Genomic DNA, 25,223 nt, shown 5'->3' on the forward strand with positions numbered 1-25,223 from the left:
AGTGGCCGCTCAAGACAAATATCATCACTTGATCACTGGGAGGTCAACTTATACCAAAATGCTTGGAAAAACATGGGGAAAACAATACTGATTGTCATTAACTCAGAGGAGATGTTGAGCAGCAGAGAATTACCTCTTTTCCTTGGCTTTCTTGTACTTACATTGTGTTCTTGGTGCCTGTTCAGCGAGGTAGTGAGAATGTACGGTGCTAATTTTACCCCTGCATTGGCAGACTACGGAGCACTCCAGTGCTAGAACACATCATCGACAGCAATTCTATCAGGGAAGCGGCAATAAAAATATAAGGAGGAGTGTTTAATGATGTAGAAGAATATAATTCATCGTTATATTCGGGTTTCTAGTGGTAATTTCGAAGTGACGGGGAGGATATTGTCTCCTTATTCAGCTCGGCAGTGCCAGATGCACAATTGCTAATCTGCAGTCCCTCCGCACTCTCGAGTGCTTGTGAATCAGTGCTTCCTACACCAACAACACTCGGTGGGCCTCCCACTATCTCTCTTTTTATACCTCTAGATTTCTGATAGACTTTTTTTTTCTTCTTTTTGTTTTTCCCCTTTCTATGCTGCTAAGAACAAAGCAGTACCCGAAAACCTTCTTTCGTTCTTTAGCTTTCCACCGATCACTCTCCTGCGTGAAGATAGCTTCACCAAGGCGCACCAGAATACCCCAACACTTGGCTCGCCCAAGACATCAAACTCGCTATTCTCTACTGACTCATGATGAAAAAATGATGGAAGCCGATGAAGAGCAGTCTCCCAACAGTGGGAGTGCAGACTCCTCATGGCCGGAGAGTCCTGCCAACGCCTCGACACCACCACCAATGATCGATGTCACAGAAACAGTAACCATCATCCCTACCGACAGGACCATAATTGGCACGAAAAACGCCGCAAGCAAGTCCAAAGACGCATCTCCTGTCCCAGAGATCATCAGCCCTCGTGCCTACCAGCGAGAGATGCTCGAACAGAGCTTGAAGAGGAACGTGATCGTTGCAGTGAGTACTTTTGAGCATCGTTTGTTCGAAACGTATCGTCTAACAGCTTTCAGATGGACACAGGCAGCGGAAAGACCCAAGTGTATGTTTATCGCGGAGTGTTCTGGGAGTGAGACGTTGACTGAAACACTACAGCGCCGTTCTTCGCATTCAAGCGGAACTCGAGAGAAGCTCACCTGAGAAGGTTCGTGGACAATGAAAAACTCACTGGTCAGTTACTGACTACGTAAAGCTTGTATGGTTCTTAGGAAATACCGTTAGCCTCTGTGAGCAACAGTTCAATGTCATCAAGAGACAAATGCCATCGGTGCCCATGAGACTGCTTACGGGGCAGCTCAACATCGATGCATGGTCGCCAGAAGTTTGGCCCCGGATCCTTCGAGGCACTCGTGTCATCGTATCTACCTTCTCCATCTTGCGTGATGCCCTTGACCACGCTTTTGTCAGGATGGACATGCTCGCCTTAATAGTATTTGATGAAGGTAAGTGGCTGTCCACCCTTTAATTCCTCTTGTTAACCAGTGGCAGTCCATAATTGCGTCAAGAACAGCTCTGGGCGAAAGATTATGATGAACTTCTACCATGAACACAAGAACACCAGTATGCCGGTACCTGCCATACTTGGCTTGACTGCCAGTCCCATTATCTCATCAGATCTCAGGGAGATCGAGAAACTAGAGAACACAATGGACGCTATCTGTGTTACTCCAACCACCCACCGAGAGCAGCTACTCAAGCATGTCAACAAACCTCATCTCGTTCGCTCACTCTACGATGTTACCAAGATCCCTCCACGTACGCAACTGATGCAACAACTGCAATCAGAGTACTCGAACATGGACATCGCCAAGGATCCTGAGGTTCTAAAGTTGAAGGCTCTTGTCTCTAATGACGAAAAGAAGCGGGAAAAGTTAATGAACGTGATTATGAAGCACGATACCTTCTCCCAGCAGCAAGTGAAAGGCATGTGGAACAAGAGCAGAGAAATCCTTGCGGAGCTCGGAAGTTGGGCAGTAGATCGATACATTTCACAGATGATCAAGGCTTTCCTTGGTAGAATCGACGCACCCAGTACTTTCACCGATGCATGGTCCAACGAGGACAGGACCTATCTTGCAGGACACTTGCGCCGAATCAACATCGGTGCCGTTGACAACTCACCACCAACCGCCCAAACTGTCTCACACAAAACCAGCCGACTGATCCATGAACTTCTTGCAGCCGGAAGCGGTGTAGTTGGAATCATATTCGTCAAGGAACGAGCTACGGCATACACCCTTTGCGAGCTTCTTAACAACCACCCCCTGATTCAAGACCGTTACCGCGTCGGTGCAATAGTCGGGGCTTCGAGCTACGGACTCCAGAAACAGAAAGTCTATGAGTACTCCAGTGGCACTGGTCCTCAAGTCCTCGATGATTTTAGATCAGGGGCTATCAATCTCCTGGTGGCTACCAGTGTCTTAGAAGAAGGCATTGATGTTCCTGCATGCAACCTAGTTGTGTCCTTCGACGAGATCGCCACCCTCAAGTCATTCATCCAGCGTCGTGGACGAGCTCGCATGCAGGAGTCCAAGATGATTGCCTTGCTGAGCTCAATTACAGACACCCGCGCCTGGGAAGATCTGGAGCGAGGGATGAAGGACCGTTATGAAGACGACCAACGAGAGTTGGCTCGATTGGATGAACAGGCACGGGCGGAGGAGATTGATTCTACCTACTACATCATCAAGAACACAGGGGCACGGCTAGACCTCGACAATGCTCGACAACACCTGGATCGCTTCTGTCGAGTTGTTTTCCGCACAGATTATGTTGGTCAACTCCCCGACTACGTCTTTCATAAAGAAGAGACTGAATATGGCGGACCGATCTTGAGAGCAACGGTTACTTTGCCAGGAAGCTTACCACTCAAACTTCGCAAGTTCCAAAGTGCTTGCGGGTGGAAGTCTGAACGGAATGCCATGAAAGATGCCGCATTTCAGGCATACGTCGCTTTGTACGAAGCAGGGCTAGTCACAGATAATCTGGCCCCCCTCAATGCTAAGTCAGAGAACGTGGAGGAGAAGGTTGACTTGAAACCAGATCCTCTCTTCGACCCCTGGGTCCAGATCGCCCAACGGTGGAATTCGGGCTGCGATAAGCAATTCTACCATTTCGAGTTTACCGACGACGAGTTTTCCGACACTTTTATATTTAACGTCGCGTTGCCTGCTCTGATTGACCTGCCTCGGAACATCACACTGTACCCTGGGAATGGCTCCAAGTGGTCCATCGTATGCGATTCGTTTGACGATATACCCGATGCGGTATCTTTAGAAGAACCAGATCAAACTTCGGCTCTCCTGGCTATGAACTTTCAGCACCGCTGGCCGGTAGAAGATCGCGAGCATGTTATCAAGATGTCAATTGTCAATAGGTCAATTGGCTATGACCACCACGTCACCCTGGATGACATCGGTGCATACCCTTTCTGTGAACAAGAGGAAGAGGCGAAAAGGCATAGGATTCTCGTGCGAGACCAAAACAAAACGCCGTTTCATTACGTCCGCACGATCCCTTCCAAACCTGATATCAACGATGTGCAGCGCCCATTCTATCAATATGTGGCTGCACCTGCGAATGAAGAGTATCTGGTTCTTGAAAGATGGGGTCTCCGAGCCGATTTACTTCATGATTTGAAAGATGGTCAGGCCAAGTCAAGCACTAAACCGTACGAGTGTGTGCTTCCCATTTCTTATGCCCGTGTTGATAGGGTCAAGAGACGAGCCGTCAAGTGCGGCATGTTCATTCCACATATCATACATGAGCTAGAGGTGCAGCTTATTGCATCTGAACTATCTTCTACTCTCCTGAAGCCAGTTGGCATCGAGAATTTGCAGTTGGTGCTTGAGGCCATAAGCTCGCGTAGTGCTTGTGAGCCTGTCGATTACGAGAGACTTGAGTTCTTGGGCGATTCGATTTTGAAGTTTTGCACCGTCATTCAGGCTTATTCTGAACGTGAGTTAACCCCTTGTTGTGGAGGTCTATATGCTAACCGAAATCACAGACCCATCCTGGCCCGAAGGCCTTCTTAACCATTTTAAAGATCGACTTGTATCCAACGAACGACTCCAGCGAGTGTGTCTTGAGAAAGGACTCTCACAGTTCATTCTTTCGAAGAGTTTTACCGCTCTAAAGTGGAGGCCACTTTATCTGGATGACTATCTCAAAGGAAAGACTGCCCATCGACCCGCGCCAATGCGTGGATCGAAGACCTTGGCTGATGTTGTAGAGGCACTTATTGGGGCCTCTTACCAAGACGGAGGGATGACCAAGGCCCTCAAATGCATTTCGGTCTTTTTGGGCGACAGATGCAACTGGCATCAAGAAGGTGTGGCTAGAGACATTCTCTTTGCTGCAGCTCCTAGCGACGTAGAGCTTCCCAGTACTCTTGAACCCATTGAAGACTTGATCTCGTATACGTTCAAGAAGAAGTCTCTGTTGATTGAGGCGGTTACTCACGGATCATATGCCGCAGACATGCAACAAAGATCCTACGAACAGCTCGAGTTTCTTGGAGATGCTGTTCTGGACTACATCATTGTCACCACAATGTTTCAGCACGATCCGCCAATTCCTAACTCACGCCTCCACATGATCAAAACGGCCCTGGTGAATGGAGAATTTCTTTCATTTGTGAATCTGGTCCAACGTGTCGGACGACAAGACTTGGAAGTCAGTCCCGATGGTGATCTTGTAACCAAAATGACTGCACTTCCACTTTGGAAGTTCTTGAGGTTTAGCTCTTCAGAAATGTCCAAGGTTATGGAGGAAACCGAGCAGAAATTCGAATCCATGCGACAGGAGCTTGTCACAGCTGTCGAAACGGGTACTCACTACCCATGGGCGCTACTCGCACGCCTTCGCCCAAAGAAGTTTTACTCGGATATGTTTGAATCTCTTCTCGGAGCCGTCTGGGTTGATTCCGGATCCATCGAGGAATGCACTGATGTTCTTCGCACATTTGGCGTCATGTCCTATTTGGAGCGTATTCTCAAGGAGGACGTACACGTTCAGCATCCCAAAGAGGAACTCTCCAAGTTCGCTGTCAGTCAGAACATGGAATACCGCCCAACCTTGTTCGAGGGCCCTGAGCCTCGATGGAGTTGTGGAGTCACAATTGGAGAGCGGTTGGTAGGAGAAGTCGAGGATTCTCTCAACAAGGTTGAGGCTATGACCAGAGCTGCTGAGAATGCGGTTAGACTTTTGACAGAAGAGAGGAATGCGGTAGATCAGCAACAAGATGCAATGGAGACCTCATAGGAAGGGGATCAGGAACGCGCTTCGCAGAGAGATGATCTTGCACAGAAACATGACGAGGTCTCGGTTGATACTTCACCAGAGAAGGAGTCCACTGATCATCCAATGGAAGGCATTCCGACCGGTGTTCCAGAGGACAAGTCGTTGGTCGATCCTCGAAAGAAGACGAAGAAGACGAGGTCGTTAGTCGACCCACCGAAGAATGAGAAGACGAAGAAGTTGGTCGCCCACCCAAAGGAAGTGGAGTTAGCCCATCGTCCGATAGAGGAGGATTTGATCGAATTCTCCGAGGACGAGGACTTGATTGATCCTCTAAAAGAGGAGAAGAAAAGAAAGAGGACGAAAAGGTTGGTCCCTCATCCAGAGAAGGATGGGATTGTAATTGAAGTTTCAGATGACGAGGTGTCGATCGATGGTGTAGACGAAGAGGGGATTCCAACCAATTTTCACGAGAGTCTAAGATTCTATCTGAAGAAGACTAGAAAGGACTAACGAGAGATACGGCCTTGATTAGATAGATACCCTAGTTTGCCTATACTTGCTTTCCAAGTTCTTCCAAAATCGTGTCTACTGTCCACTCAAATGTCTTCTCGATATCTCCATCAGCACTCACACCACTCTGTACCTTGATACCCTCCTTATCCAAAACATCTGTCTTGAACTTCCCCTCTACATCACCATCCTCAAACATCCAAGCATGCTCTTCCACATAGTTAGGCCAGACGATCTTGTCCACGTAACCAGGAGGATCTGCCCAGAAGCCTTCCAGTGTGACGTATCCGTCTCTGGCTTCTCTTCTCTTCTTAGCCTTTTCGTATGTCGTACGCAAGAAGAGCTTGATGTCTAAGTTGGGCTTTATAGCAGCCATGGAAGGGGAGTAAAGGAGAAAGCCATCAAGTAGACATAGACGGAGATTGGTGCGGAGGGGGTGGTCTGGGCCTAGAACGGCATCGACTTTGGCACGCTGGGCGGCAATGGTGGTTTGCGGTACAGGGCACTTGCCCACGGAGTTTTGATCCTCTTTGGAATCAAGGGTAGGCTAAAAGATGAAGTCAGACATAAACACCCTTACTGAAGATATCTGACTTACAGGAAAGGCAGCGTGTTGACGGATATAAGCGAGGGACTCGGCCATGGCCGAGATGTCAAGAGCCTCAGCACAATCCCAATCTAGCAGACCATTTTTGGTCGGCAACCTATTGAAGTTAGATATAGTCCATACAAGAATATCGATTGTGGCATACTCGTTCTCAGGTCTATAAAAGTCATCCTCATGAAGAATGAAAGTATTGGGGAAAATGTCCCGCAGCAGCCGTGCCAGGGTTGTTTTCCCACTCGAAGAGCATCCCGATATACCGACTATGAGGGCCTTATTTGCGCCCATGATGTCAAGATATCAGCAGTTATGCTGTGTAATGTGATATCGGTTGTGAGTTGACGTCGGCAAAGTGCGGGAGGATCACAAGCACGCACATGCAGGGGAGGGTTTGATAGTGGCGTTCAGCCGCTAACGATGGAAATACAGGGGTTATTATCGGACTTTGATCTACGAGACAAGGTTCTATGGACTTGGCATAATTCTCAAAACGTAAACTATTGAATTTATCGTCCTCTAAGTAAAATAGACTCAAACTAAACTCCTGATATTAAATCAGGAGTACAACAGTCACGCGATGGTCGTTGCGATAACCTCGCACAACCAAGATCGTCGACTCCTTTCCCCGTCGAGTCTAGCGGAAGAAACTGAAAAAGACGAACCATAGCCGTGAACCGTAGCATTGGGTCAACCGATTTGCTGAGAGAACATGAGCGGCGATTAAATAAACATGTCTCTACGTGCGACAACACTTTACTATCATTGGTAGCGTGTACATTCCCTTGCGGGAGATTACCAAGAGCTGCACTATAATTTACTAGAATTAGACTTAGGCTTAGATTTAGACTTGATTTTGTTGCCATCAAAGGGGGGAGTTGAAGCAAGGGAGGATGTATTTGTGTAAGTCGATGCCAACAAAGAAATGTCCGTTTTGCTTCTGTTCTTCATGATACTTAGCCGCTGTCTGTTCGTGTCCCCTCCGTTCATGTTTGCTTCTTTTCCTTTCTCACCTCTAATCTCAGCTCGCATTCTCTCTAAGCGTGCCAAGTCCGCCATCATGCACTTATAATTCGAATCCGAGTCATATACCAAGATTCCGACAATTGAATTGGTTATCTTGTCCAATACTTCCCGAGCGGTACATACCAGACGCCTCTCCCGTGTACTCTCCCTTGAGAACAACCTTCCCCTTTATATAGGCTACCCAAGGTATCATGGAACAGTATTCCCGGCTTCTGCCACAAGCAACAATGTTGAAGCCTTCAAACTCCTCCTTCATGGAGAAGACTCTGCCCCTGAGGAATAGAGTGGCGGCAAAGGTTGAGTGGGTGAAGCTCCATACGCCAAAAGTTGTCAAATCAAGAGCATTTCGAAGAGCGGCGACTATTACGTCTGCTGTGTTCTTTGCTCTTTCGTTCATCATTATTTTGGCAAAGTTGACAAATGCGGGTTTCTTTATACCGAAACTTGTCAGCCATATCTCGAGATATCCGACATGTCAGAGTAAGGGGATCAATGGGACGAGAGAAATATGGGAGGCTTCACAAAAGAAGTACGAGGACCTAATGGACGATAAGTTTACGTACGTATCCGAATCTCTTTTTCGTCTCATCCATTGATAGAATGCTCATAATGATCGTGTTCCAGAATTGCTATGCAAACGTATCGTCGACCGAAGGAACTCCAAGAAACACTCAACATTATCCTGAGCGAGGAAGTCCCCTCGCTCCTCGAAATAGTCGTCGTCTGGAATGACCTCGAAAACTATCCTCCAGAGGACTACGTTTCCAAATACGGAGTCCCCGTCCGATTTCGAAAGTCGAAGCGCAACAGCCTCAACGAGAAGCTCTGGCCCGATCCCGATTACAAGACACAAGCGATTCTGCTCTCAGACGATGATGTATACTATCACCCAAACGACCTCGAGTTCGTCTTTCAGACATGGCGCAAGTTCGGCAGGAATCGAATGGTCGGTGCTCTGGCTCGATGTACACCAGTCGATACGTTTGGATACCACAAATACACATTCTGCTCCAGCAGATGGGGAGAGGATGAGTATAACATGGTTCTGACCAATCTCGCTTTCTCACATGTGTCATTTCTCGACTATTACTCCTCCAACGACACGATCATGACACAGATCAGAAACTATGTCGATGAGGGCTTCAACTGCGAGGATCTTGCCATGAACTACGTCCACGGGTTGCTCACTGGCGAGGGGCCTCTGCTAATCAATGGACATGAGAAATATGTCAACTTTGTTCCTAAAGTTGGAATCAGTATGAAGAAGGGTCACATGGAGGCGCGAAGTGCCTGTCTGAACGACTTTTCCAAGATGTTTGGCTGTCACCCCTTGGTCGACGAGTCTGGATACATTCAACGTGGTGTACTGGTAATGTGAGGAGTTCCAGAAAGAATTGATATCATTTTGAGCGTATTGAATCGCAGCGAAGCGAGTCTCATTTGAATAGTGTATAACAAGGCGGGACGTAGATATTTGGTTGTACAGGGTTCACTAGGCAGGTAGAGATAAAGACGGCTGCACCGGGAGCGTTGTTCATGGCAAATATCGATTTAACAAATACTTAAAATTCGAAACAACGACTAAGGAAGCCAAGTAATGAATAAAGCTGAAAACATGATCTTGACGAGAGTTTGAAACGCCGATGAAATCGATTTTCATCGACAGTCATGGCTGCCCCACGTGATGTAACCAACGTCAATATACAGCACTTAGCTTAATCACCGAAACCACCAAAAAAAAACAGCATCGCAACCTCAGACCCTGCTCTTCACCCAAAACCATGGCGATGAATCAAGGCGAACAAACAGGAGTTATAATCTCCACAGCCGTCGTGGCCCTTCTTACCGGTTACGCTTTCGGTATCTATACTATCCGAGGCTACCTCATCCCGCCCTCTCTGTTCGAGGAGCGCCGGCGCAACCTACACGATCCTGTTGAGAGCGACGAAAGCGATATTGATGAGGATGATACTGTCCTTGACCACGCGCCGAACTGGGCCAATGGTGCTGACGCCGATAAGAGGCAGGGTTTGAAGAATGTTGAGAAGGAGAAGGAGCCTGTTCTTAAGGACAATGGAGAGGAATGCAAGCTCGTTCTCGTTGTGCGAACAGATCTGGGCATGACAAAGGGTATGTTACCACAGTTTATCCTACAATCTTCTATGCAGAGTGCTAACAGTATGCGTTGTAGGCAAAATCGCTGCTCAATGCTCCCACGCAACTCTCGCATGCTACAAGACCCTCTCCCGCGCACCTGCCAACTCTCCCCAATCTCAAATCCTCAAGCGTTGGGAACGTCTCGGCCAGGCCAAGATTGCCGTGCAAGTCAAGAGCCAAGACGAGATGCTCGAGCTTCGACGTAAGGCCCGGTCTCTGGGTATCACGGCGGAGGTTATCCAGGATGCTGGCCGAACACAGATCGAGGCGGGTAGCATGACGGTGCTGGGTGTTGGACCTGCGCCTAGAAGTCTTGTTGACCAGGTCACTGGTGGACTTAAGCTGCTGTAAACGGTGAAGGTTCGCAAAGAATAGAAAGGATTCTAGGGATACACGAAGATACGCATGGGATCACGAATTGGGTCGGATATGTAAAAGTACTGCAAAATAGACATTCACGCGGGGGTTGGATAGACAAACCCGCATTTTTCACTCAAAAGAAGCATATTTTCTGTGATAAAGGGTATTATTCGCATTTGTACATCCAAGCCTATTACTCCTTTTTCGCAAATCTCGCCAACGCCGGTCCGAGATCCGCTTCCGTCTCGAGCTGCTTCTTGTCCTTCTTCGCCTGCTGCTCCTTCCAGATCTCGTCCACCTGCAATCTCTTGTCGTCGATGATGTTCTTCTTTCGCTGCTTGCGCAGATACTTCTTGAGCGCACCGTTCTTGCCTCTTGCTCGCTTGCGGATCTCCTCGGCGATATCTGTGGCTGGCGTATCGAGATCCTTCTCTGCGCGGCGCTGCTTGTCGGATCGCAGGTCCAGGTTTCCGATGTAGTTGGGGTCGAGGGCGATCATGTCGGGCTGAAGCTTGTTCAGCAGACCCTTGACTTCGGATTCTTGTCGTTGCTTGGCGGTCTCGAAGGGGTTGACTTCCAGGGCGTCGTAGTTGGCCTCACCAGCGCCAGGAACAATGATGGAGGAGAATCCTGAATCGTGACCGAGACCGAGAACATCTTCGAAGGGGCACCAGCGCACACGCTCAATGCGCTTACCCTCACCACCCCAGGCCATATAAGGACTTTGTACCTTTTCTTGAACAGGGGCGTTCTTGTCGAAAAGTCCCTTCCAGATTGTTGTCTGAGTACCCCATCCAACAGCTGTCAAGCCTGTATCTGAAATCGCCAGCGAAGAAGCAGGCTGGCGTGTGAAGTAGTTGTTGACCTCTCGGAACATTCTCAGATCCCAAACTGCCATCTTCTGATCCTGACCAGCCGACACCATGTATCGGCCTTCACGGTCGATAGCCAAATCGCGTACGGGCCCTCGGTGCGCTAATAATTTGACAAGAGGGTCTTGGGTGTTGGGCGACCATAGTGTAACTGCTCCGTTCTGATGACCGACATGTAGAATAGCGTTCCAAGGGTTCTGCTTAAGGGAACACGGTTGACCTAACCGGGTGGGAATTTCGGCGACTAATTGTCCTGTTGATGTGTCCTGGTATTTGAGGAAACCGACAGAGCCCTGACCTTTGTTAGTTGTGTATATAGTAAGTAGGCAAAGTGATACTCACGATTGTCGCTAATAGGTAGTGGTACGGCAGAAACTCCATATGAGACACCTCCTGGTGTTTCCTCAAAGTGTGAAGTTCCACACCATTGTGATCGTAGATATAAACGTACTTCTTCTGCGCAACAGCAAAGTACTGGTTGTTGTGTAGCCACTTAACATCCCTCACGGTCTCTCCCAGCTGCAATTCGCAACCAAGCTTACCCTCTCGCCAATCCATCGTCGCAACATGACCCTTTCGACCACCGAGCAACAGGTCCCGCCCATTCCTTGAATAATCGAAATGATAAGGTCCAAGATCGTCCAGCTTGAGCTCGAAACGCTTTTGCGCAGTCCCCACAGCAATATCCGAAGTAATATCGTCTTGTCGGACTTTGTATGTTCGTTCGAGCTCGTCCTCGGCCTCGAGAAACCCAGATGTGTTCTCGAGCAGAATCTCGGCGTCTTTAGCCTTCAGCGCAGCATCTTGGTACTTTCCCTCAAGGCGCTTCATGTTGCTACGAAGCTTCTTGTCCTTGATGGCCTTGATGTTGACCTTCTTCCCTCGACCGTAGGCTTTGTTTGCTTCTCGGATTCGACGAGCACGTTCTCGCTCATGACGAGGAACGAGTTCTGTCCTGGCGCCTTGAACGGCGAGTGCGCCATTGTCGCGCACCTTTGTAGTGGGCGCATCAACTGTGTTGACCTCCATATTTTCGTATTGTCAACGCGCTCAACTGGAAGAAAGGCAACTTTGAATTGGATGGCAGATGGATTGGCATACAACTTTCCTTATCGACAAAAAAATTCACCGCTTATCGTGTTGAGTCTATTGGATGGGGATGCCCCACTGTTGGTTGACAGAATAAACTGTCCTTCAAGTACCAGGTTTAGTAGATGCAGAGTTATCCTCATTGGTTCGGGTTGTAATCGAGATCAAAAATTCAGACTAGAAGTAACTGTGTACTATAGATCTAAGTATTCTTTCTGTTCTATTGTGTAAAATCGAGCGATCAATCACGAATAGGTTGGTACCCTGGAGACCCAGCATCCATTTAACAATCAGGGTTCTTTATGTCACCCGCTAATACGCCACTATCGATAGGCACAAAAATTATTTTGGATTTAACCCCGCCATCACCGCCTAGAACATCGACGATATTGCCATCACTTTGCCTACAATTCGTACAGAAATCTCCGTATCGACATTTCTGTCCCTCAATCTGGCTTCGTTACCATTTCGATTCAAAGCCGGTGGCGAGAGCAAAATGCCCGTCGCTGTGGCTCATCACCATAGGCCAACCACAAAGGTTTCACACAAGGCTTTCAAGTCACGGGCCGCTTCGAAGCATGAGTTGAGGGATCGCGCAAAGGGTGAGACTCCTTCCCGAAAATTTCTTGCTTCTTCAATTCTGACATAAAATTAGGCCGAGTTGCCGACGAAAAGGGCAACAGAAAAACTCCTCACCAACAAGTCATGTCTAAATTCGACCGACGAAACCAGGCCAAGCAGGCCCGATTGAACAAGCACAAGGAGCATGTTAAGGAAACTTCGGTTTTCGCTGGAAAGGATGGCGCTCCTCGACATGTCGCTGTTATTCCCCTGTGCGCTGGAACCGACCTTAACGCTGCGATCAAGCAACTAAATAGCAGCGTCGACATCGAGGACAACACCGAGAGTGGCAACTACCGAGTTACAGTCGACCGATTCAAGCAAAAACTGCAATACATCCCTATCCAGCGAGACCTGAACGCCTGTCTCGATGCTGCCCGTGTTGCCGATTTCGTTATCGTCGTACTGTCCGCCAGCGTCGAAGTCGATGAGCTTGGAGAGTTGATCCTGCGCAGTGTCGAGAGCCAGGGCATGTCCACCCTCTTCACTCTCGTTGAAGGTCTTGACAAGGTTGAGCCTGCGAAGCAGCGACAAAGTGTCCTGGTCTCCCTCAAGTCTTTCATCACACATTTCCACCCCGAGCAAGAGAAGCTTTACAGCATCGAGAACCGACAAGATTGTGCCAACCTTATGCGATCACTGTGCAGCACAACACCAAAGGGTATCCGATGGAGAGACGAGAGGAGTTGGATGCTTGCCGAGGATATCAAGTTCGCCTACTCCGAGTCCGATTCAACAGTTATCACTGGTGTTGTCCGAGGCAAGGGCCTCAAGGCCGACCGTCTTATCCAGGTCGGCGACTGGGGAACTTTCCAGATTGAGAAGATAGAGGCTGCTCCTCTGCCCAAACAGATCAAGAAGAAGGGAGAGGAAATGACCATTGACCCTGAAGAGGCCGGCAAGCTTCTGGAGGAGCCTTCCGAGGACCGTGATGACTTAGTGGAGCTGGCTCCTGAGGAGGTCATGATGAACGACGCTGATGACGCTATGACAACTGATGCCACTGAGAAGAAGGGTGTCCTTCTGGATGATCACCACTACTTCTCAGACGAGGAGGCTGAGGCGAGAAAGATCAAGAAGAAGGTTCCCAAGGGTACATCCAACTACCAGTCAGCCTGGTATCTGGAGGATGTCTCTGACTCCGAGTCCGATATGGAGGACTTTGAGATGAAGGATGAGGCTGGTGAGGAGGAGGCCCGCCCTGAGGATGGTCTTGAGGGTTATGCCCCTGCACCCGCCACTGAGGGTGCTCCCTCAGAATATCCTCAATCAGAGATGATGATTGAGCCAGACGAGGAGGAGGATGCTAAGCAACTTGAGCAATATCGCGCTGGAAAGCGAAACGAGGTTGAGGATGATATGGAGTTCCCTGATGAGATTGAGTTGCACCCCCATGTCTTGGCCCGAGAGCGTCTCGCCAGATATCGTGGTCTGAAGAGTCTACGAACCAGTACCTGGCAGGAGGATGAGGACCGCGCACATGAACCTGAGGAGTGGAGACGTCTTCTTCAAATTCCAAACTATCAATCCTCAAAATCTCAAGCAACAAGAGAGGCTTTGGTCGGTGGTGTTGAGCCTGGTACCCGCGTTCACATCTACGTCAAGGGCATCTCCCCTATTCAGGAGAAGACCTATAACCCCAAGAAGCCCCTCACTATCTTCTCTCTCTTGCGACACGAGAACAAGAAGACGGCTGTCAACTACCTCTTCAACCTCAGCTCCGACTTCACCAAGTCTATCAAAGCCAAGGAGGAGCTCATTGTCCAGTGTGGACCTCGCCGAATGGTGATCAAGCCTCTCTTCTCCCAGCCTGGACAAACACCAAACGATGTTCACAAGTACTGCCGGTTCCTCCACCCCGGTCAGTCAGCTATCGCGACCTTTATGGGTCCTCTAACATGGGGTGCGGTGCCTGTTCTGTTCTTCAAGCGAACCACAGCCGAAGACGTTGAGAAGGATGAGAGTGAGGAGGGTCCTCATATTGGTCTGTCACTCATCGGTACAGGAACCGCTCTACCACCATCCACATCTCGCGTCATCGCTAAGCGCATTATCCTCACTGGCCATCCTTACCACATCCACAAGAAGATTGTCACCATTCGATACATGTTCTTCAACCGAGAGGATGTCGAGTGGTTCAAGGCTCTACCTCTATGGACCAAGCGTGGCCGCAGCGGTTTCATCAAGGAGCCTCTCGGTACACACGGTTATTTCAAGGCGACATTCGATGGACGTATCAACCCTCAAGATTCCATCGGCGTCAGTCTTTACAAGCGGGTGTGGCCACGAAATGCTGCTCCTGTGGAAGGACCGTTATTGGAGATCGAGTCAAGCACAGTGCAAGCTGATGGCGATATGATGATGGATGACCAGGCATAGACATGACACTTAGTATACCTTTAGAATTAAAAGTTGGCGTTTGTTCCTTTCCTCTTACATGACTATTTCCAGTAGTGCCCTTTTTGATATATATGTGAATGGTTATTCCAACTGCTCCAAACCCTCTGTTGGTCTGGGACCTCCCTTGCTTCGTCTCTCTTCCTCTGCACCACTGGCCTTCCATGCGCTCTTGATTAGTCTGATAATGTGATCGACGCCAACATCCTTCTTCACCTGCGCAAAAACCGTTGGCCCCCCCTCTCGAATCTTTCTAGCATCTCTCTCCATAACACCAAGATCAGCGCCAACAATCTCAGCCAGATCAGTCTTGTTCACGACCAACAGGTCACTCTGCGTGATACCAGGGCCACCCTTCCGAGGGATCTTGTCGCCACCACTAACATCAATAACATAGATGATGAAATCGGCCAATTCACGACTGTAGTTCGCAGCAAGGTTGTCACCTCCTGATTCAATGAGGAGGATATCGGTATCGAATTCGCGGTGCAGGTCCTCCAATGCAGCGAGGTTCTGGGAGATATCTTCACGAACAGCAGCATGTGGGCAGCCACCGGTCTCAATGGCGCGGATGCGAGGAGGTGGGAGGGCTTTGTTCCGGGTGAGGAACTCTGCATCTTCGCGGGTGAAGATGTCGTTCGTCACGGCTGCGAGGGAGTATTCCTTTCGGAGAGCGAGGGATAGGGCGAGCATGAGGGCAGTCTTTCCGGAACCGACGGGACTGATCAAGTCAGCTTTGTTTCTACAACTGAGTGGTAGAAGTCTTACCCTCCAATGCCAATGGTGAAAGCTCTCTCAGACCATTCTCGTCCTTCTACAATTGGCATCTCGCGACCCAGGAAGCTTCCTGGACCATCAAGGATCTCATGCGAGTGACCATGCTCAACGGCGTTGAAGCCGCCATCGTGGGAATGGGAGTGACCATCGTGAGAGTGCGACATGATGAATAGCTCTTAAGTGAAGCAAGCTTGAGGAAACTTTGACTGCAAATTGAAGAGGGGAAGCTTTTCAGATAAGAATATAGAGGCTGCCCTTATCAGCTTGAAGCTCCAAATACTGACGTGGGGGAGGGGTTAAGTGAGTGGAGACAGGAACCCTCCGGCGGCCGGCGGCCAACCGGTCAGCGCCGGGATAAGTGGAGCTTATTTGACTTATACGGACATTCAACATAAAACCATCAAGTGCTCTTCGGAACACTCTCAGTTGCTAATCCCCCGTGCGTAAGATACTCTGAGTGAGCTCCCCATGTTGAACCCGCTTCAGAATACTTCTACGCCGGTTGCTGTTGGGGCTTTGTCAAGGAGCTGAACAAATGTCCTCAGGATCGTATTCGCTGCGTTCACTTTCAGCTCAACAAGCCAGATGAGATATTCCGGCTCCTCCGAACTTTCTTACCCAAGTCTCAGATGAACATGTCTCTGAGATGAGGCCACCATCTTTCTTTTCTTTGTTTTCATCTGACATTCCAGCCACTTTTGTTGTTGACTTGAGTAGGTTGGCCAAACACCCCGGTTTACCGTTGTAAGTAGGAAGCCCCCATTTGAACCCGCTGCAGTGATGAGCAAGAATGCGAAGATCTGGGACAGAAAACTAGGTCAGCAGTATCCCTTGTCAAGGGCATGCATGCAGTACTCGACGTGCACTCTATATATTCTTGCGCTAAAGCAAGCCACAAGGGGTTGAGAGGGGGAGTCGATGTATGGGGTCTCTAATGACACGATCGTCATGAAAAGAACGCCCAAGTTGATCGCTCATATCCTAATGCACAGATATGCATATTGCAATTTCATCCGCTGCCTTGCCTCGGGTGGCAGTAGTGCACGCTTTGGGTGTGCCATTCTAGAGAACCAGACATGCCACTTAGAACCCTGCTCGTTCTACCGGTGTAGTGTCCGTGTCCTTGAGATGGGCTGACCGACGTGGGGAGAAAAAGGAGGCACTGGAGAGTTCAACAATCCAGGGGTCTTGTTGCAAGCTCGACTTTTATGAGATCTGACCAACGCCAGCGCGCGAAGCTTTACGATCTTCATTGTGTTTCTGTCAGTTCTCATGATTTTCAATCATAGTGCGCGATCATGATTTCACACCCTGATCCTAGCAAAACGGCTTCAGCCGAACAACGTGTTCAACGTCAACTCGGCAAATGATGTCTCTCTCTCCTTTGCCATGGTCATAGCCATAGTCCCATTTGCTACTGTCATTTTTCTATCCCAACACCATTAAGCAGCCTGTTGGACATCCTACTCACGAAGGTTATTGCCAGTAGTTATCGTTCTTAGCACATGCCAGAGTATCACACTAACACCAATAGAGTACAAAGCTAGCACAGGTCTCTCTTATAATATTCATCTCAGTATGTTTAGAGAGAAAATTATGGGCTAGGGTGTGCAGAAAGATAATTGTTCTGCATGGAGTGGCCATCCGAGTCAGCTCTGTTCAGATATCACATCCCTGATATCGACATGCTGCCTTTCTGGATGCATATGCATTTCTCCTCAATTCGTATCTAGATCTCGTTTCCCATGCAACCTTAAAAGGTGTCCAATTACAATGCATCTCGGCAGTTGGTCATATCCAGGTTGACTACTAAGTGACTTATATCGTACGATCTGGTAAACATATCCCTCGTGTCTCAGATCGCAAAATGGGCATGCTATATGCCCGATGGAAGCCTAATGTCAGCCTAGTCCAATGCCTTGGGTCCTCCTTTCCCTGTCTTACGCGTGCCTTGATCTTGATCTGGATCAAGATCCGGGTCTGTCTGAGTAAGATCTCGTGTCTTTTTTCCATCGTTCAGCCATGTCTCTTTTGCATCTGGTATAACTACACACCCACTTCTACGCCCATTAACAGCGGTTCCTGATACAAGGACAAAGTTATGACAGGTCAATCGAGGTCAGTTTAGAAACCAAGAATCTCCCTGTCAACTTTCACTGCCATGGGTGCTGGTAGTAGAAGTGACCCTACGTAAAATCCTGTGTCTGCAGGTGTCCGGCTTCTTTTGAATCGTCGCAGCCACCTTGTAGGAAATGTGACAAGAGCTAGAGTACCAGAGGTTGCGATGGCTTTTTCCAAGGTCTAATAATATGTATAAATTAAATGACAGACCCTCCATCCTCTCAACTTATTGTTCAGTCCCAATAGAACTGATATTATCAATCGTCACATCGTTCACTTCTCGCCATTTTGGGCACTAAGAAGTGACTGTAACTTATCGTTCTGTATAAGCAGACAGCTTTCTTTTAATTTCTTCCTACGTTTATCTTCGTCCACGCGGTCACTGCATTGTCCCAGTTGATCATGGCTGCTGAGGATCCGCCCAGTCAAATAGTCCCAATACACGAGAACAATCTGTAAGCCCCATGACTCTCTTCATGTCCTCATACCAATACATCGCAGCCCTGATTATTGCAGCTCGATGCTTCTGCTCTGTATTCACGATACGTCTTCCGTCCAGGAACGTCTCCTCTATGGAGCTGAGGCAGGTGTGACGAAAACGGATTCACTTGATGAGATTCCTGTGAGCAGTGATGGGGCGAATGTCGATTATCAGGGAATCAGAGAGCTTGAAGCTATGATGAAAGAATCTTCTTGTTCGAAAAGTCGGTTGTAGTTCACATTGAACATCAGGACGAAGATGACAGTCGAATCTGGACTGGATCGCTTCACCACCGTTGTAGGCTTTCCATGGATCTTTTAGGGCTTCACACACACTCTCTCTCTCAAATAAAAAAAAAACCCTCATTCTCTATGCTTAAATTCTTTTCCAGTCGGTCATTATTACCTCGCATAAGCTCTCGGCGACATTCAGAACTTGTCTGTTTGGTGTAGTCACTCTCTAAAAACAGTGCTCGAACTTGAGTCTGAAAAGATCTGCTGGCGTCCAATACTTACCAGCACTTTCTTTACCTTCCGTGTTTAGCTTTTACTTAACCTAGTACCGCCTAGTCACAGCACCATGAACCGGGATTTAGACCGGAACAGTCCCCGGCGGCCCCGCTTTTCCCGAATCACACGGAGTGTGTGTGTACCCACATCTCGGAGCCGGATGCACGGAGACCATTGGTTCAAGCCTGTGGTTTTAAGCGCCCATGATGTGTTTGCTCAGGTCATGTAACGGAGGTCTCCCAGTCTTACTCCGCTTTCTTGTTTTAACCAGACCTTTCAGTGTTTGAACTGACCAAGTTGACCTGGAGCCGACTTGCTACACCCCGGAGCACCGACTCCAGGGCTATAAAAGATTACCCTCTTCTCTTCGGGTTTCTTCCTCTAATGATCTTTGTTCTCTGTTTATCATTTACCCTTTCTCATTTACCTTTGCTTTGGATTCAATGCCCCCTTATCTCGGAGTTCCCCCTTAAGACCTAAGCAGTGAACGGGGCCTAACACAGTTTCCCCTGATACCCTCCGCAAACCCCCCTCCTATCACTTCCTTGCCTCCCCGCCTTTTTATCAATACATCCGCTTCAATAGTTATGCCTCCAAAAGACATTCCTTCGCGCGTTCCTACTCTGGAAACTCATAAAGAGCAAGTAGCACTCATCTATCGCCAGTCATCAGGCAACTAACTTGTTGCATTCAGGCCTCCAGAAGATGCTTGCATGCTCAACAGATTCATTCACGACATGTCTTCTCTTCAAGATCGATTGCTGCAGTTTCCCATGACAAAGAACACTAGCGTTGTGCCTGCGACGGTCTGTTCAGAAAAGATGAAGGCGAGTGACACCCCGGAGGATAAGCACAAGCTTTGAGAAAGTGCCTATTTTGCCCTATCAATGACATAATAAGATAAACCGATCCCGGATACAGTGCATAAACTTCTCTATGCCGCAGGAGCTATGAGTGCTCTGAATCTTGTATCATCAACATGTCCAACACAACAGGTCATTGGCCTTTTCTTTGCCCTTTACCGCTGCTCAACTGCATAAATACTACCTAGTTACCACTGAGTGATAGTATACCAAGTGATATTAATAAATCCTTCTCTTGTTGTTCGGTGTTTCTGAAATCTTTCAAGTTACGAACAAGCTCCCCAATGTGGCAGGTCGTATGCCTCCCTTGGATAACATTCTGGAGAACGGTTTCTTACGACAAGTAGAATTCAGCCTTGATGAGTCTGAAACGTATCAAAATTGGCATACGCGTCGATCTGTTCTCGAATTCGTGTTCCCTACTAACAAATTTGCCTAAGACTGATATAGCGTACGCAGCAGGGTTGTTCTCCAGCTGAATCCAAGCTATGGCACGGCCCTTCCTTTCACACGTGGCTATGAGCGACATGTAAGATCTGCCGAGATTCAAAACATAAAGGGGGGATGATTCTCGCAATGTCGTTGGTCAAAGCGAGTCAGTAATTATCCCTATATATGTTAATCTTAAACCGATTTGGATTGAGCCGCGTCTGGCGTAAGTGTCAGCATCGCAAGTGGATATGCTAAGAGCCGGATCGCATCCGTAGGCGAAGGATATCTTTGGAGAAGGACAAGCCTGTGGTAGATCAACTCAAACTACGCCCGGCTCTTCACGGCCGCATCTTTACGTCCAGATAATATCTTTTGTTATCATTTTTGCGTCAATGGCTATGGAATAGCGCTCACCGCTCTGTATCGGGGTAAATGGATGGGTGGCCTCAAATAAGGCCGACTCTGCTCACAAGGCTGAAAAGTTCCCCGAAGAGCCTCATGACATGAATGGCCAAGTTCTCTCTTCTCCCTTGCGGGAAGATTTGTTAGGTAAGTCCCAGCTGTCAATCAACTAAGCGATGCAAACCATGCAGAATCGTGTGTGCATCGTGGGATCGATGCAGAAAAACCAGATACGGCACTTGCCTACATGAATGTAACTTCGTTTCGAAGATATGATGCATCATTGACAAGGAATCATCTATTCATCTGATTTTTGTAAGCTCACCGCTTCTCTTTTGTATGCAGTAGGCTGAAAACGAAAGTGCATATTGGGAGGGTGGGTTCGTAATTATTGGCCTGTGTTGGTTCTGTTCCTGTCCCAACCACTTCTCCCCACAGGTCAAGAATACACAACGTGGAAAGAATACCTACTCTACAGATGCCTAAGACATGTTGGATCCAGGTGCCTGGTTAGGTAGTCTACACACCACTACATGTTTATGCAGATGTCAAATTGGTATCAACTTTGAGACCGCTTCTTCGGTTGTGGCAACAGACCGAGTTTTCTAGTCCTATTCTGTCTTCTTGCGCCGTCTGCACTTTCCTGTGTCTCGTTCATATTAAGATCACCGGTGTAGAAATGCTGTGTTTGGAAATGCGGGCGTTTCGGTGCCCGGAATGATTGATGGTGCTGAGGCTGTTGTATGTATCTTGTCTCGTCGAGGCGTAACTCGAGCATGCTGATCCTCAGGTATCCCCTGAAGCATTTATAAAAGGTCATAATGTCCGTATAGTTCTGGTAAATCTCATGCTTTGAGGCATGACTCTTTTGGAACATAGCTTTGAGTTCTCAGATCTTCCAATGTTGAAGAAGTACCGCTGAACGGCTCCCCTATTTTTATCTTTGAATTCTTTTCATCACGCTCCTTCGCACATCCCAACACGGGTGTTTTACAGCTCTTCATCTCCGAAGTCCTCTTTCTCTCCGCCATGCCTTGCGACTCGACCCAAACTGACACTATCCCTACGGGTGACACTCCATCGTGAGAAACACTCACTTCACCGTATCATAATTTGAGCTAATGGCTTAACTCCTCAGAAACACCGTCGAGACGACGATGTTAGAACCCTACATTTACGACACATCTTCCCTTCAAGATCGCCTAATGATGAGGTCCATAGCTGAGGACAGCAAGGCAACTGGAAATGGGGCCGGTTACTCAGGACCGAAGGGTTCTAAGCTATAGTCTAGAAGACTCGGTAAAGACTCGGCCAAGGATATTGATAGTTGAACAACATACTGTATGCTGTTTTGTAAGATTAGCTTGAGTTTTGTTCAGTAGATACACGAATTAGGCAGATTTATGAATCAACGACCTTGTTCGAACTACTACATAATGCGTGCCAAGGGAAGTCTTACGAAACTTGAAGGCATAAGAATGGCCCAAGACATCGTCGCTGAAACTGAGCCCCTGAGCTGTATACCAAGGCGGTATAGTATACTGTCTACCGATCATACCGGATGAATCAACATCGGTGTGTTGTTATGCTTGGCCCGCAACATTGCGTCCCATTGCAGGACTCGAAATCAGGCCCGAAGTCTGTCAGCTTTTAGTCTCAGCCTACAACCTTTCGGCACAGATATCAAGTCTTAGAGAGGATCTGCCTTCCTTCTTGGGGTCATGAGAACCAGCTCACCGCTTGACATCTGCACATGTAGACCAGATCTCAGTTCTAGTGAAGAGACAAGACCATGCGTCTATTTTACGTTTCATGATGTACATTGTTGCACAGATATAATTACACGTTATTGGTACCACCCCTGGCACGCCATCCACTATCCAATACTCAACCTCTCTGTTCCTCATTTCATTCATTGAGCCGGAGGTGTTGTTGTTGAAGGCGGTATCGAAGCATCTGCAGCCGCCACCTCTGACACGCCAGCCTTCTTGAGAGCAGCCTCTTTCCTTTGAGCAATAATAGCACCAAGCTTTTCCAACATCTCTGTGCTGAGCTCGGGCTCTCCCTCGGCAGCACGCTTCGCGCGCTGCATTTCGTGGAACTCCTGCAGAGGAGTCTGCATGGACTTGATAGACTCCTTGTGGGCTTCCTTTGCTGCTGCTTCGGCCTCCTTCTGCTGCACGTACCACTCCTCGTGGCGTGTTCGGAACTTAGAGAACTTGTTTCGCAACTCGTCGATAACGGTCTCGGGCATGGGAGGGGAGAGTAGGTTGTAGTAAAATGTTCGGTTGTCGACAGTCTCACGGACGGTATCACCGTCAAAAGTCTCGAATTCTGGGGCCTCAACCTCGGGCCAGGGAATAACAACGTTGATTCCAGGAACAATTCGATCCCACTTGTTTCCGTATTCCCATCGGTCGAAGCTCATGTTGGGGGAACTCATGTTCGGGGGAATAGCCTTAAGTTCATTGATAATGACGTCTCTTGTAACTCCGGTTTCGGGATTGGCGATAGGATAGACAAGACGAATAGAACCGATCGAGAGGGGCATGGGCTGAGAGCGGCTGTCGTTTCCAAACATGCCAGCAGAGATAGCCTGAGATCCATTAGTCCTTATGCAAGCCTTAGAAAGGCATTGTGCTTACCCGATGATAGTTCTCGAGAGTAACATATCCTCCCTGAGGATTGATCGTCTTGATGCGATCAATCTTGCCCTTGTCCGGTCCATCCATGATAACCACACGGTCTGAAACAGCAAGGTTAAGCTGCTTCAAACCACCAGCCCAAGCACATCTCTTCGCCAAAACCTCAGGCCTTGGTCGGTAAAGACCATAGTTGGACCAATCCGTTCGTACACCTTCCGTAAACATGCCATAACCATTGAAGCCCAGATCCCGCTTGGGAGCAATAGGGCCCAGCTCCCAATCCTCCTGTCTCACTCGGCGCGCATCCTGGAGATTCTGTCGGACCTCAGAGACAGCGGCGCGCATGGCTTGTCTGTTTCGGAGTTTGTAGTTGCTCTCTTCGGATTTGGCGGCTTTTTGGGCTCGTCGGCCAGCCTGGCGCTGGGCCTGGGCGACCCGCTTGGCGAGCTTCTGCATGGCGGAGAATGAGCTGCGAGGATTTATCGAGGGGATTCGCAGGCTCTAGCAGCTCATTGAGCGGATTGAAGCTGTTGGCGCCGAATTGTCGCTGGGCGTTATGATAATTCGTTGTGGAGTGCGTGGGAGCTGGAAATTCTCAACGTCCAACGGAATTAGCCGCAGTAGTCTAGGTGCGGATTTTAAGTATGCACTGTACCCCGCACTATGCTCATGATAACTTCATGTTGAGTTATTGTAAGAACTGTGATATCCGGGAGCAATTCTTTCTTACACGAATCTCACTTCTATAGCTTGCAGGAGACAAAAGTCTTTAATCATTTATGTGATTTTAAACACAAAGACATATCCCTTATGTTCAATCAAAGCACCCTACTTCCACTCAACTTCAGATAATGATGCTTGACTCGACAGAGAAATCTCCGTGATCTTTTACATAAGTAATATTGGTCCAACTCTTGAGACTCACGACTCTATCTTCCATCGCAATGCTTATTTTCCTTTCGTCATTTGACAACACATATAACCTATATTGAAACCATTCTGGGACGAGAATCATGCAGGTATGACCAAATCACTTGTTCATCCAATATCACCCCGGATAGTAACAAAATACCAATATATCATAAGTTCACATTTTGATCAATTATCAAGGCTGGGGTTGCATTGCCGCTGAGAGGCCTCTGAGGATGACCGTCGAGATCAGCACGTATATGGCGGTCAGAATCACGAATGTGACAGACACAATCAAAGAGACACTGGATATACGGATGTCCAGATATCATGACTGATTCTAATCGTCCGTGATACATAGCCCGTCAATCAGGGTCCTTGAGGCAAGATGATCAAGGGAGGAGGTTGGATGAAAGTCCTACGCTTTGGGGCCACCGTAGGACTTTTCTGTCCACTGTAAGCTCTTACTGGCTCTAGGCTTTGGCTTTGGCACGCGGAGGCGGGATGGCACAGGGCGCATTGCATGACGGACCAGGGGTTAGAAGCTTGTGCCAGCTTCACTTCACTTTGCATAGATTGTCTTGTGAAGATAGGCGGTGATTGATGACGCGGATACACATGAAAATTTGTTAGCGATGGAGGTATAGAGGAGCCAAAGCAGGAGAAAGAGCATTGTCCACTTCCCGACAGTAATCAGCCGGAAATCAAGGTCATCAACTTCAAACGTCTATCAAACATTTAAAATGAGTGCTATCCTCATGCCATCCGCAACAGTTCAGACAACCGTTGGCGATAGCCGCCAGATCCCAGCTAGAAATCACAAAAAGCCAGATCTAGGCATTCCACAAGAACGCTTTTTAATGCTTTCCAATAAAGACCAATTCAATCACGGGCCTCTGAGGCTGGTGGCTGGTTGATTAGCCTCATCCTCTTCAAATGATACAACCCGAGCCACGGTTTCAGCCTCGGCGCTATGGAGCCTAAAGTGTTCCATCGTGTCTGCATGAGATGATAGTGAAGCACCAAGCAACTTAAAGCTAACAGCACCACCGCAGCAGGACTGTGTTTGGTGGACCAAGGACTGGTGAGCACGTCAGACCGCCGATAGGAATTGTGCAGAGCATGGCTGTGAGCATTGGAACGGCGAAGAGTCAG

The 25,223-nt window shown here is 48.4% G+C and overlaps 8 protein-coding genes across 8 annotated transcripts; 4 read left to right on the plus strand and 4 right to left on the minus strand.

The window, feature by feature from the left end:
• Positions 1–841: 841 nt before the first annotated feature.
• Positions 842–5,317, plus strand: BKA55DRAFT_507172 (uncharacterized protein; the record flags this gene model as incomplete). The annotated part of the gene is made up of 6 exons (XM_046187327.1): positions 842–1,015; positions 1,069–1,097; positions 1,151–1,199; positions 1,248–1,497; positions 1,544–4,012; positions 4,062–5,317. The coding sequence occupies 6 exons, from the start codon at positions 842–844 to the stop codon at positions 5,315–5,317; spliced, it is 4,227 nt and encodes a 1,408-aa protein (XP_046052374.1).
• Positions 5,318–5,846: 529 nt separating this feature from the next.
• BKA55DRAFT_687961 (P-loop containing nucleoside triphosphate hydrolase protein) lies at positions 5,847–6,698 on the minus strand (the record flags this gene model as incomplete). Its single annotated transcript, XM_046199145.1, has 3 exons — positions 5,847–6,353; positions 6,405–6,510; positions 6,559–6,698. The coding sequence occupies 3 exons, from the start codon at positions 6,696–6,698 to the stop codon at positions 5,847–5,849; spliced, it is 753 nt and encodes a 250-aa protein (XP_046052375.1).
• A 962-nt stretch (positions 6,699–7,660) lies between these two features.
• Positions 7,661–8,811, plus strand: BKA55DRAFT_507095 (glycosyl transferase family 64 domain-containing protein; the record flags this gene model as incomplete). Its single annotated transcript, XM_046187320.1, has 2 exons — positions 7,661–7,992; positions 8,058–8,811. 2 exons carry the CDS (start codon positions 7,661–7,663, stop codon positions 8,809–8,811), a joined length of 1,086 nt encoding a protein of 361 aa, XP_046052376.1.
• Positions 8,812–9,214: 403 nt separating this feature from the next.
• Positions 9,215–9,941, plus strand: BKA55DRAFT_687963 (peptidyl-tRNA hydrolase PTH2-domain-containing protein; the record flags this gene model as incomplete). The annotated part of the gene is made up of 2 exons (XM_046199146.1): positions 9,215–9,563; positions 9,625–9,941. The coding sequence occupies 2 exons, from the start codon at positions 9,215–9,217 to the stop codon at positions 9,939–9,941; spliced, it is 666 nt and encodes a 221-aa protein (XP_046052377.1).
• Positions 9,942–10,095: 154 nt separating this feature from the next.
• On the minus strand, positions 10,096–11,926 carry BKA55DRAFT_562990 (WD40-repeat-containing domain protein). Its single transcript, XM_046192350.1, has 2 exons — positions 11,165–11,926; positions 10,096–11,115 (listed from the first exon to the last, which is right to left on the minus strand). Exons 1-2 carry the CDS (start codon positions 11,849–11,851, stop codon positions 10,144–10,146), a joined length of 1,659 nt encoding a protein of 552 aa, XP_046052378.1. The 5' UTR covers positions 11,852–11,926; the 3' UTR covers positions 10,096–10,143.
• Positions 11,927–12,157: 231 nt separating this feature from the next.
• On the plus strand, positions 12,158–14,952 carry BKA55DRAFT_736380 (uncharacterized protein). The gene is made up of 3 exons (XM_046201332.1): positions 12,158–12,166; positions 12,245–12,513; positions 12,567–14,952. Exons 2-3 carry the CDS (start codon positions 12,408–12,410, stop codon positions 14,909–14,911), a joined length of 2,451 nt encoding a protein of 816 aa, XP_046052379.1. The 5' UTR covers positions 12,158–12,166; positions 12,245–12,407; the 3' UTR covers positions 14,912–14,952.
• A 61-nt stretch (positions 14,953–15,013) lies between these two features.
• BKA55DRAFT_592376 (CobW/HypB/UreG, nucleotide-binding domain-containing protein) lies at positions 15,014–15,870 on the minus strand (the record flags this gene model as incomplete). The annotated part of the gene is made up of 2 exons (XM_046195383.1): positions 15,014–15,650; positions 15,698–15,870. The coding sequence occupies 2 exons, from the start codon at positions 15,868–15,870 to the stop codon at positions 15,014–15,016; spliced, it is 810 nt and encodes a 269-aa protein (XP_046052380.1).
• A 6,556-nt stretch (positions 15,871–22,426) lies between these two features.
• On the minus strand, positions 22,427–23,615 carry BKA55DRAFT_592377 (uncharacterized protein; the record flags this gene model as incomplete). Its single annotated transcript, XM_046195384.1, has 2 exons — positions 22,427–23,110; positions 23,160–23,615. 2 exons carry the CDS (start codon positions 23,613–23,615, stop codon positions 22,427–22,429), a joined length of 1,140 nt encoding a protein of 379 aa, XP_046052381.1.
• Positions 23,616–25,223: the final 1,608 nt, after the last annotated feature.

Source organism: Fusarium redolens, assembly GCF_020744475.1.
Source record: "Fusarium redolens strain MPI-CAGE-AT-0023 chromosome Unknown BKA55scaffold_5, whole genome shotgun sequence".
Classification (NCBI taxonomy): Eukaryota; Fungi; Ascomycota; class Sordariomycetes; order Hypocreales; family Nectriaceae; genus Fusarium; species Fusarium redolens.

Bases quoted from the DNA above. Each gene is read 5' to 3' on its own strand.
- BKA55DRAFT_562990 (XM_046192350.1), bottom strand. From the start codon at position 11,851: ATGGAGGTCAACACAGTTGATGCGCCCACTACAAAGGTGCGCGACAAT. The intron at 11,116-11,164 runs GTGAGTATCACT...AACAAAGGTCAG, and splicing joins ACTACCTATTAGCGACAATC to GGCTCTGTCGGTTTCCTCAA.
- BKA55DRAFT_736380 (XM_046201332.1), top strand. From the start codon at position 12,408: ATGCCCGTCGCTGTGGCTCATCACCATAGGCCAACCACAAAGGTTTCA. The intron at 12,514-12,566 runs GTGAGACTCCTT...ACATAAAATTAG, and splicing joins GTTGAGGGATCGCGCAAAGG to GCCGAGTTGCCGACGAAAAG.